Source organism: Salvelinus sp. IW2-2015, linkage group LG20, assembly GCF_002910315.2.
Source record: "Salvelinus sp. IW2-2015 linkage group LG20, ASM291031v2, whole genome shotgun sequence".
Taxonomy (NCBI): Eukaryota; Metazoa; Chordata; class Actinopteri; order Salmoniformes; family Salmonidae; genus Salvelinus; species Salvelinus sp. IW2-2015.
In genome coordinates, this window is record NC_036860.1 from 50706553 (window position 1) to 50718140 (window position 11588).

General features: G+C 39.1%; 1 protein-coding gene across 1 annotated transcript in view; it reads right to left on the reverse strand.

The window, feature by feature from the left end:
• rnf128a (ring finger protein 128a) overlaps positions 1–9218 on the reverse strand; it is a 34541-nt gene extending 25323 nt beyond the window's left edge. The window contains exon 1 of the mRNA XM_024011798.2: positions 8717–9218. Within this exon, the coding sequence (XP_023867566.1) occupies positions 8717–9143 (427 nt within the window). The 5' untranslated portion in view covers positions 9144–9218. The remainder of the gene's footprint in view (positions 1–8716) is intronic.
• Positions 9219–11588: the final 2370 nt, after the last annotated feature.

Genomic DNA, 11588 nt, shown 5'->3' on the forward strand with positions numbered 1-11588 from the left:
GTAGCTTTTACAGTTTTGGCGCTACAGGTGGCAGCAAATAATAATAAAATATGAAAACACATCTAGGTTGTGCTTTGCTTTCCATGAGTGCATTGTGAAGTTTAATTTAATACAAAAATAAAGCAAACTGGATGGAAAATGGTGAATGCGCAAAATTTCTTGAATCTTCAACATAGAAATGCTATGAAAAATAATTTACAGATACTCATTACAAATTATGGAGTAATCCATGATTCAGCAAATTATATTTTGAATGAGGAAGCTAAATATTTTAAGCAGATGTTTTATTTCCAGTCTCCTTCATCTCCACTGAATGATAACAGTAAGGATTTTTTCCCTAGTAATAATGTAAAATTAACAAATTGTACAGAAAGACCTGTGCGAAGACCAACTTACAGAGTAGGAACTTCGAGGCAATTAAATCCTTTCAGTCTGGAAAAACCCCAGGGCTTGATTGCATACCAGCAGAGGTACAGTACCAATCAAAAGTGTAGCAGGGATCGGACGGAGACGCAGCGTAGCTCGTGTTCAACATGTTTTTAAGAGTGTCTAGCTTAGCTACATTTTCAGATATTATAAGTTTCTAATTTTGTCAAAGTCGTTTTCATTGCAATTTAAAGTGTACTGTTAGCTAGCTAGCTAACATTCGCTGGCTGGCTCGCTAGCTAACGTACGTGTATGATCTGTGTAGTAATATTATTTGTATCTCTGAAAGCAATTTGCATTGCTAGTTAGCTAGCTAGCTAACATTAGGCTCTAACATTGAACCTAGTTGGTTAGCGTTAGCTACCTGCAGATTCATGCATGGTTGTAAAGTTATGAGTTGGGATTATGGTTCATTGTTTAGCTAGCTAACTAGTTACATTTCTAAACAAAAGACTCCACTATGCAAGTAACTATTTCACTGTACCGTTTACACCTTCTGTATCCTGTGCATGTGACAAATAAACAGATTTTATTTGATATAGTGTGTGTTTACCAGAGACGGTAATGTGAAGAACAACATGACCTGCACCAAAGTCAAATTAGGATATAACGTTAGGTCAACGAGACAGTGTCCAAGTTAAAAAATTATCGGGTAGAATGCCCTGCTTTTATTTTGTCACACTCACAATCGTTAGCTATATTTTGTAATTAGCTTGCCATTAACTTTTAAATAATACTATTGTTGTGAGTTCATTTTCCTGTAATAATCAATAAAAATATGCTGAAGTTAAGACTTTGTCAGCTATGATATGGTCATTATTTGAACTTCCTAGCCAGCTAACTTAACGTTTGCTAGCTAACAAGCCAAAAACGAACCAAAACATTGTTTAGAAAGTTGCTTCTAGTTGCCTGGTTTGCTAGATTGACAAATACTAAATTCATTTTTAAACAGATGGGTTTATTGGTGTTAAAATACAACATTAAAGCTATTTTGGACCACCAGGCTGCTGATGTCATGCAGTCTGTCGTATTTGGGTTTATACTTTTTTATAACGATCACGACAAGTTTGATAACAGACAACAATAGATGTCACTGCGACTGTCTACAGACATGTGTATAATGTAGACGTATTATAAAACAGTCTTTAGTCTTGAAATCTTTGGTTGTTTATTACACTACCGTACTCACTCTGTTTAGCACATGGCCTCACATATGAATCCTTAAAGAGATTGGTGGGGTTTAGGCTTAAGAGGGTGTGAACGATGCTGAATGGGCGTAGACCAGTGGTTCCTCAACTTTTATAGTCCCGTACCCATTCAAACGTTCAACCTCCAGCTGCATACCCCCTCCAGCACCAGGGTCAGCGCACTCTCAAATGTTGTTTTTTGCCATCCTTGTAAGCCTGCCATACACAAACTGTACGATACATTTATTAAACATAAGAATGAGTGTGAGTTTTTGTCACAACCTGGCTTGTGGGACGTAACAGCTCTTATAGGACCAGGGCACAAATAATAATATTATAATAATCAATCATTTTGCTCTTTATTTAGCAATCGTACATATAAAACCTTATTTGTTCATCAAAAATTGTGAATAACTCACCACAGCTAAATGAGAAGGGTGTGCTTGAAAGGATGCACATAACTCTGCAATGTTGGGTTGTATTGGAGAGAGTCTCAGTCTTAAATCATTTTCCACACACAGTCTGTGCCTGTATTTAGTTTTCATGCTAATGAGGGCCGAGAATCCACTCTCACATAGGTACGTGGTTGCAAAGGGCATCAGTGTCTTAACAGCGAGATTTGCCAAGGCAAGAAACTCTGAGCACAGCCCTATCCAGAAATATGGCAGTGGCTTCTAATTCAATTCCATTTTCACAGAACTGTTTGTTGCAATTTCGATGAGTCTCTCTTGTTCAGATATCCGTAAGTGGACTGGAGGCAGGGCATGAAAGGGATAACGAATCCAGTTGTTTAAGTGATTAGGTGATTTATTATATCACATTTGACATTGTCAGTAAGCTTGTTCATTTGCACACAAAAAATTATACAATGATGGAAAGACGTGTGTGTTGTCCTTGTTAATGCAAACAGAAAAGAGCTGCAACTTCTTAATCATAGCCTCAATTTTGTCCCGCACATTAAATATAGTTGCGGAGAGTCCCTGTAATCCTAGATTCAGATCATTCAGGAGAGAAAAAACATCACCCAGATAGGCCAGTCGTGTGAGAAACTCGTTGTCATGCAAGTGGCCAGACAAGTGAAAAAAAACTTTAAGCTCATCTCTCAATTTAAAATTTTTTTTGTCAATACTTTGCCCCTTGATAACCAGCGCACTTCTGTATGTTGTAAAAGCGTTACATGGTCGCTGCCCATATCATTGCATAATGCAGAAAATACATGAGAGTTCAGGGGCCTTGCTTTAACAAAGCCCCACAATAGTTTGGGGCTTGCCTGTACTAGCCACTCGGTAGCTTACCATATAAGACGCTTCTAGACCCTTCTTATTAATGGTATCTGTTGCTTTTATACATGTTTAACTACTCAAAAGTCGTCTTTATTCTAGCTCAAAAATCTCCCGTGGCTTATTTTTCAAATTGTCATGTGTTGTTTCTAAATGTCTCCGCAAGAGTGAAGGTTTCCCGCGAAAGAGTAACGGTTAATGTGATTGGATGTTCATTATTTGACTAGACTACCTGTATTTGACATTGTGTTGTTATTTCGCTGAACACTAGATGGTTTAAATTTATTTTTGGCAGTGAACGAGGCTACTCAGGCGAGAAGAAAACCTCATCCAAATGTATACCCCCGTAGGAAAATATAAATGTACTGTTTGAAAATGTGAATCACATTTTTATCTGACGTATCCCCGACAGCATTGCGCATACCCCTGGGGGTACACTTACCCCAGTTTTGGAATACCTGGTGTTGACAAAAAAGAGCTCTCCAGTAGGTGTGCTGTACCAAAATATTCAAGGGACATTTTCTCAAAAGTGGGGTAACAAGTTTATCAACTATCAAAGCAGAATTACTTTACCATTGTTCCTCAACTGTAGTGTATTATATACCATTTTCTATCTGAGTCTCTACTTTTATCCAATGTAAAAAACACAATTACAAATTTTGCTACGTACGACCGAATCGAGACGGTCGGTAACATTTGCATAAATCCCAATCCCAATGTGTTTACAGACATATTCAATCTCTCCCTATCCCAGTCTGCTCTCCCCACATACTTCAAGATGGCCACCATTGTTCCTGTACCCAAGAAGGCAAAGATAACTGAACTAAATGATTATCACCCTGTAGCACTCTCTTCTGTCATTATGAAGTGCTTTGAGAGACTAGTCAAGGATCATATCACCTCCACCTTACCTGTCACTCTAGACCCACTTCAATTTGCTTACCGCCCCAATAGGTGCAATCGCCATCACACTGCACACTGCCCTATACCATCTGGACAAGAGGAATACCTATGTAAGTTCATTGACTATAGCTCAGCATTCAACACCATAGTACCCTCCGAGCTCATCATTAAGCTTGAGGCCCTGGGTCTCAACCCCGCCCTGTGCAATTGGGTTCTGGAATTCCTGACAGGCCGCCCCCAGGTGGTGAAGGTAGGAAACAACACCTCCACTTCGCTGATCCTCAACATAGGGGCCCCACAAGGTTGCGTGCTCAGCTCCCTCCTGTATTCCTTGTTCACCCATGACTGCGTGGCCATGCACGCCTCCAACTCAATCATCAAGTTTGCAGACGACACAACAATAGTGGGCTTGATTACCAACAACGACGAGACGGCCTACAGGGAGGAGGTGAGGGCACTCGGAGTGTGGTGTCAGGAAAACAACCTCTCACTCAACGTCAAAAAAACAAAGGAGATTATCGTGGACTTCAGGAAACAGCAGAGGGAGCACCCCCCTATCCATATCGACGGGACAGCAGTGGAGAAGGTGGAAAGTTTTAAGTTCCTCAGCATACACATCACGTACAAACTGAAATGGTAAGAAGGCCAAACAGCGCCTCTTCAACCTCAGGAAGCTGAAGAAATTTGGCTTGTCACCCAAAACCCTGACAAACTTTTACAGATGCACAATCGAGAGCATCCTGTCGGGCCATCTCACCACCTGGTACGGCAACTGCACCGCCTACAATCGCAAGGCTCTCCAGAGGGTGGTGCGGTCTGCACAATGCATTACCGGGGCCAAACTACCTGCCCTCCAGGACACCTGCAGCACCCAATGTCACAGGAAGGCCAAAAAGATCATCAAGGACAACAACCACCCAAGCCACTGCCTGTTCACCCCGCTACCATCCAGAAGGCGAGGTCAGTACAGGTGCATCAAAGCTGGGACCAAGAGACTGAAAAACAGCTTCTATCGCAAGGCCATCAGAGTGTTAAACAGCCATCACTAACACAGAGAGGCTGCTGCCTACATACAGACTTGAAATCATTGGCCACTTTAATAAATGGATCACTAGTCACTTTAATAAATCTAATTTTATTTGTCACTTGCGCCGAATACAACAGGTGTAGACCTTACAGTGAAATGATTACACACAAGCCCTTAACCAACAATGCAGTTAAGAAAAATACCAAAATAAAATAAAATAAAGTAACAAATAATGAAAGAGCAGCAGTAAAATAACAATTGCGAGGCTTTATAAATGCCACTTTAATGTTTACATATCTTGCATCACTCACATATGTATATACTGTATTTTATACCATGAATTGCATCTTGCCTATGCCGCTCTTTCATTGCTCATCCATATATTTATATATATTCTTATTCCATTCCTTTACTTTACTTAGATTTGTGTGTATTAGGTAGTAGTTGTGGAATTGTTAGATTACATGTTAGATATTGCTGCACTGTCGGAACTAGAAGCACAAACATTTCGCTACACTCGCAATAACATCTGCTAGCCATGTGTATGTGACCAATAAAATTGGATTTGATTTCAATGGCCATAGACTTGAATGGGAAAAAGTATGGGTAAAACTAGTCAGTTTAAGCTAGAAACACCATTTGAACTTTAAAAGGTGCAGACTGGTCTCAAAAAGGTTTCTTGTATACAGCTTTTTGATACTATTTATACTTGAACTATAACTGTTTAAATATGCATAAAATAGCTCTTGGCTTGAATGGGAAGTATTTGGATACGCCACTGGTCTTTAACCGTTCAAGCTACCAAAACAACTTTAAAATGTGCAGACTGGCACTGTTGCTTGACAAACTCTTTGATACTACTTATATTTTTCACACTACCGCGGTATTTGCATAAATCCCAATGCATTTCAGGGACTTAAATGGTAAAAACTCTGGTCACTACTAGTCTTCCACCGTTTAACCTGAAAGTCTAAGCCTTTGTGAATTATTTTAAGATGGTCATACCATGGATCATTTAGCTATTTGATTTAGAATTTTAGGACCCCTATAGGTATCCCCGAAAAAATTGTACCTTTACTACTATTGCCCATAGAAACACATTAAATAACACATTCATAAATGGCAAAAAGACAGTCAAATTGTCTGTCCTATATCTAGGATAAGAAAGCTCAGGAAATATTTCAGTTTCTTTGGACACATATTTAACCAATTTTTTTGTTGATAACAAAACTACCTCCATTTTTCTTTTTTACTCACCACAGGTTAACTTTTACTTGGTACTCATCCCGGATCCGGGAGCACCCCCCACAGTAAAAAAGCTGACTAGCATAGCCTAGCATAGCGTCACAAGTAAATACAAGCATCTAAATATCATTAAATCACAAGTCCAAGACACCAGATGAAAGATACAGATCTTGTGAATCCAGCCATCATTTCTGATTTTTACAGGGAAGACACAATATGTAAATCTATTAGCTAACCACGTTAGCAAAAGACACCACTTTTTTTACTCCACCAGTTTTTTACTCCATCAGTAGCTATCACTAATTRGACTAAATAAAGATATATATAGCCACTATCCAAGAAACAACTTCATAAGATGACAGTCTGATAACATATTTATGGTATAGGATATGTTTTTTTAGAAAAATGTGCATTTTTCAGGTATAAATCACAGTTGTACATTGCAGCTGCAATCTGAAATAGCGTTGGAAGCAGCCGGAATAATTACAGAGACCGCTGTATTTATGACGTTGTTTTTGGTTAAGTGGTATATTGATATTTTTATTCTCGTAGGTGCGATTAAGTGAGTAGCTGTGCATCCGTCAATTTTACCAACAATTACTCATCCTAAACATGTTCTGAAACATACACAGGCCTACAGCAATTGGAAAGACAAAGAATCTTTGTGAATCCAGACAATTATTTCAGATTCTTCTAAGTGTTTACAGGGAAGACACAATATAGTAAATCTATTAGCTAACCACGATAGCAAAAGACACAACTTTTTTCTCCACCATTTTTTTCCTGCATCAGTAGCATCACACTAATTCGACTAAATAAAGATATATATAGCCACTAACCAAGAAACAACTTCATAAGATGACAGTCTGATAAAATTATTTATGGTAATAGGATATGTTTTTTAGAAAAATGTGATTTTTTTCAGGTATAGATCACAGTTGTAATTGCAGCTGCAATCTGAAATAGCGTTGGAAGCACCGGAATAATTACAAGACCGACGTCAATTACAATACTACCATCCCTAAAACATTTCTGAAAAATAACACAGCCTACAGCAATCGAAAGACACAGATCTGTGAATCCAGACAATATTTCAGATTTTCAAAGTGTTTTACAGCGAAAACACAATATATCGTTATATTAGCATACCACATGAGCTAAAATCACACCAGCATTAAATCAAGGCAAAAGGGGCGATAAGTTATCGCCACCAAAATAATATAAATTTTTTCACTAACCTTCTCAGAATTCTCCAGATGACAGTCCTGTAACATCATATTAACACATGCATATAGAGTTTGTTCGAAAATGTGCTATATTTAGCATCAAAAATCGTGGTTTATGCAATGTAATCTGTCAAAACATGGCATGCATTCGGGCCGGCGCCATCTTGGAAGGCACCTATGTTTACGATTATTTATCGATTAGATTGACAAAAAAAATACAGGTTGGACAGCTAATGAAAGATGCTTGGTTATTAATGCAACGCTGATTTAGATTTTTAAATTTACGTTACTAGACATAACTTGTGAGTTACAGCCAGACTAGTGCCGCAAAAAATGGCTGACAACTGCGTTTACATTTTTCCACATAAATACGGAATAAAATCATAAATAACTCTTACTTTGGACGAGCTTCCATCAGTATCTTGGCAATGTGTCTTTGTCCAAAAGAATCGTGCTTTGTTGTAAAACGACCTCCTCAACTTCGGAACTAGCAGCTAACGATAGCTACACGGCACACACATGCCCAAATCCTCAAACGCAATACTAAGGAAATTCAGAAAAATAGCAATATACTCTCATAAACTGATATAAATCGGTTTCAAATAACTTCGTTATGATGTTTCTAACACCCATATCGAATTAAATCACAGACGGATATATCTTTGATCAATAACGAGAGCTTTTGAGCATGCGATTCTGATGTCCTCCCTTGCGTCCTGGCGAGCGTCGAAAAGAAGGGTCATCTCACTCCATTCCTTTTATAAACTCTGAGAAACCACTAGAGACACATTCCACTTCTCATTGGTTACTGACATCCAGGGGAAGGCGGTTGCAGTTCATGTAAGCCATAGGGCACACACAGAGTTTTAACTGATCCGAGATCAGAGACTATTTTTCAGAGCTTCGCATGTCCTGTCATGAGTTTCGCTGTAGAAAGAGTTCTGGTTCACCACAGACATAATTCAAACGGTTTTAGAAACTAGAGATTGTTTTTCTATCCAATAGTAATAATAATATGCATATTGTACGAGCAAGAATTGAGTACGAGGCAGTTTAATTTGGAAATGTAAAAAAAAAAAGAAATGCTAACAGCTCCCCCTATTGACAAAAGGTTATTGAGAAGGGGTGTGCTTGAAAGGATGCACATAACTCTGCAATGTTGGGTTGTATTGGAGAGTCTCAGTCTTAAATAATTTTCCACACACAGTCTGTGCCTGCATTTAGTTTTCATGCTAGTGAGGACCGAGAATCCACTCTCACATAGGTACGTGGTTGCAAATGTGCATCATTGTCACCACATTTAATTCAGTTTACTTAAGTAAATGGCCTTTTCTAGTTAGTTATTAAGCTTGCAATTCTGTAAGGAATAGAAAAACAAAAAGGCTGAAGCACTACCAATTGGAAGGTAACCGAATCACTCACCATGGTGCACCATGGGGGTTACCTCGTCGCCTGAACCAGGAAGGTTGTAAATAACCACACCAGTGGCTCCACTTTCAGCAGCAGTCTTGATCTTCTCAGCGAAGGTGCAGTTCCCCCTCTGAATAAGGGCGATCCACAGCTCTGAGCTGTTAAAGCCTATCTGGAGACCACAGGCTAAGGGATCTGAATTAGGAAGAATCACCTCTCCGGAAACCGAGGTGACAGAAGAGTGGAGCCCATATAATCCACACTCACAGCTCTGTAACACCGTTTGGTTGTCACTTGTGTTAAAGTAACGCGTTTGAACGATAGCTTTCGTAAATACCATGTCCGCCCCAGCATGTTGAGCAGTTATCAGGCAGAGCAATGTGAAAAATCCCAAGCCGAATCCATGTGTGCCTTTCTTCTCCATTTTCCTCTCAAACATACTCGCAACTCCTGTAGTTCAGTCGAGCCCCGTCTTCCTGATCAACGGCTGCCCGGAGCGCTGTACTGTAGGGCAGTAAACTGATACCTCCCTTCTCTGTAACATAAACCAAGTCTACGTCAGTTGTGGTCTCTCTTATCTCAGTGGACCTTGCTCACTAGCTTTAAGTTCAGGTTTACCTGTGAGTGTTAGCCTGTTGATTTGACACATGCTTTTGTTTGCAATATTGCAGTGTTGTATTCCAAAACATGATCTGTCTTCATTAGTTTCGAGCCAGTGTGCTATTAAAAGTGTATAGGAGGAAATGTTCTAGCAGGATTTAAAATGAGCAGTGTCAACAAACGCATTAAATGTCAATACAATACTGCTGCCATAAAAGTGCACAAGATAATGTGATACCGTAGCCTTAAAACACAGATCTAGCAAAATAACTTTGGCAATTCCTTTGTACATATTTGCAGCAGCATCACAAATTGAAAAGTTAATCCCAATGTGAAACCAGTTTAGGTGGTTTACTCTAAACATTTGAGCCATAAACTATATCCTCTTTATCAGGATGTTTACTCAACTATTCTACCTTCTGTATAGTTCTATGTACTTTTTCCAGAGCCCATGTAGCTTGTCTTTATGCTGTGGCATAAGGACACATTAAGCATGTGCATATGGAAGACGAGTTGACATAAATATTGAAGTAAAAACCCCTGCAATTTAAAAAAAATCCTCTTTAAAATGTGATTATTTTATTTAATGGTTTAATTATACTTAAAGTAAAATTCCACCCTGAAACTATATTTTGGTATTAATTTCATTAGTCCATTGTTGATATTGTCCCAAAATGTGTTGCTTTTCAGCAATAAAATATTCAAGATATATAACTTTAAAAATACAGAAATACTGCCGGTATGATTCATGCCTGCTGTATTTCTGTATTTTGGAAGTTATATATCTTACACTTGATTGCTGACATGCAGCTCAGAACAGCTGAATATGGATTTTAAAGAACTGATTGGGTCTCTGCTTGACACCAACAAACGCCCCAAAACATCTGGCTATGTGCCCCCCTAAATTGTGGCATTATACGTTTCAGGAGACTTTTAGCCCTCCATAATTGGCTATGAGACTATTCCAGCTCTGTGGGTGTAAAATGTATTGACAGTTTTGATACCTTCTGGAAACAAAGCTTGTTTCATAAGGAGTATGGGATCCACCCAAATAATTTTGGTTCCTGGATCCTTTCACAGCCTTTCACAGCCAGACAATGACTTATCAATGACCCAAGCCCAGCTCAGTTAATCCCTACCATTGTGTCACTGAGTTGTCATAATGCTTCAGACAATGTACATTTTCCCAGGGGCATTGGAAGACACAATGTAAGTAACTTAATTTATGTCCCTCTAACTGCCCTGAATGCCCCTGCTGGTCCTGCAGGAATCATTTGCCTATGAACCAGTTATACTGTTAGCACTGAGGCGGTGTGCCCTAGCAGGAAGTCCACTGTATGCAGCTCACCCTGCACTAACATAAATCACATGAGCATGTCTACTTCTGCTTCTCTTCCCAGTAAAGCAATGAAAACAATCAAGCATCCCAGAAAAGTTCTAAAAATAGCCCACGTTAACATACAGTTGATGTCGGAAGTTTACATACACTTAGGTTGAGAGTCATTAAAACTCGTTTTTCAACCACGCCACAAATTTCTTGTAAACAATTTACAGTTTTGGCAAGTTGGTTAGGATATCTACTTTGTGCATGACGCAAGTCATTTTTACAACAATTGTTTACAGACAGATTATTTCACTTATAATTCACTGTATCACAATTCCAGTGGGTTAGAAGTTTACAGACACTAAATTGACTGTGCCTTTAAACAGCTTGGAAAATTCCAGAAAATTATGTTATGGCTTTAGAAGCTTCTGATAGGCTAATTGACATAATTTGAGTCAATTGGAGTGCGGATGTATTTCAAGGCCTACATTCAAATTCAGTGCCTCTTTGCTTGACATCATGGGAAAATCAAAAGAAATCAGCCAAGACCTCAGAAAACAAATTGTAGACCTCCACAAGTCTGGTTCATCCTTGGGAGCAAGTTCCAAACGCCTGAAGGTACCACGTTCATCTGTACAAACAATAGTACGCAAGTATAAACACCATGGGACCACGCAGCCGTCATACCGCTCAGGAAGGAGACGCATTCTGTCTCCTAGAGATGAACGTACTTTGGTGCGAAAAGTGCAAATGAATCCCAGAACAACAGCAAAGGACCTTGTGAAGATGCTAGAGGAAACAGGTACAAAAGTATCTATATCCACAGTAAAACGAGTCCTATATCGACACAACCTGAAAAGCCGCTCAGTAAGGAAGAAGCCACTGCTCTAAAACCGCCATAAAAAAGCCAGACTACGGTTTTCAACTGCACATGGGGACAAAGATCGTACTTTTTGGAGA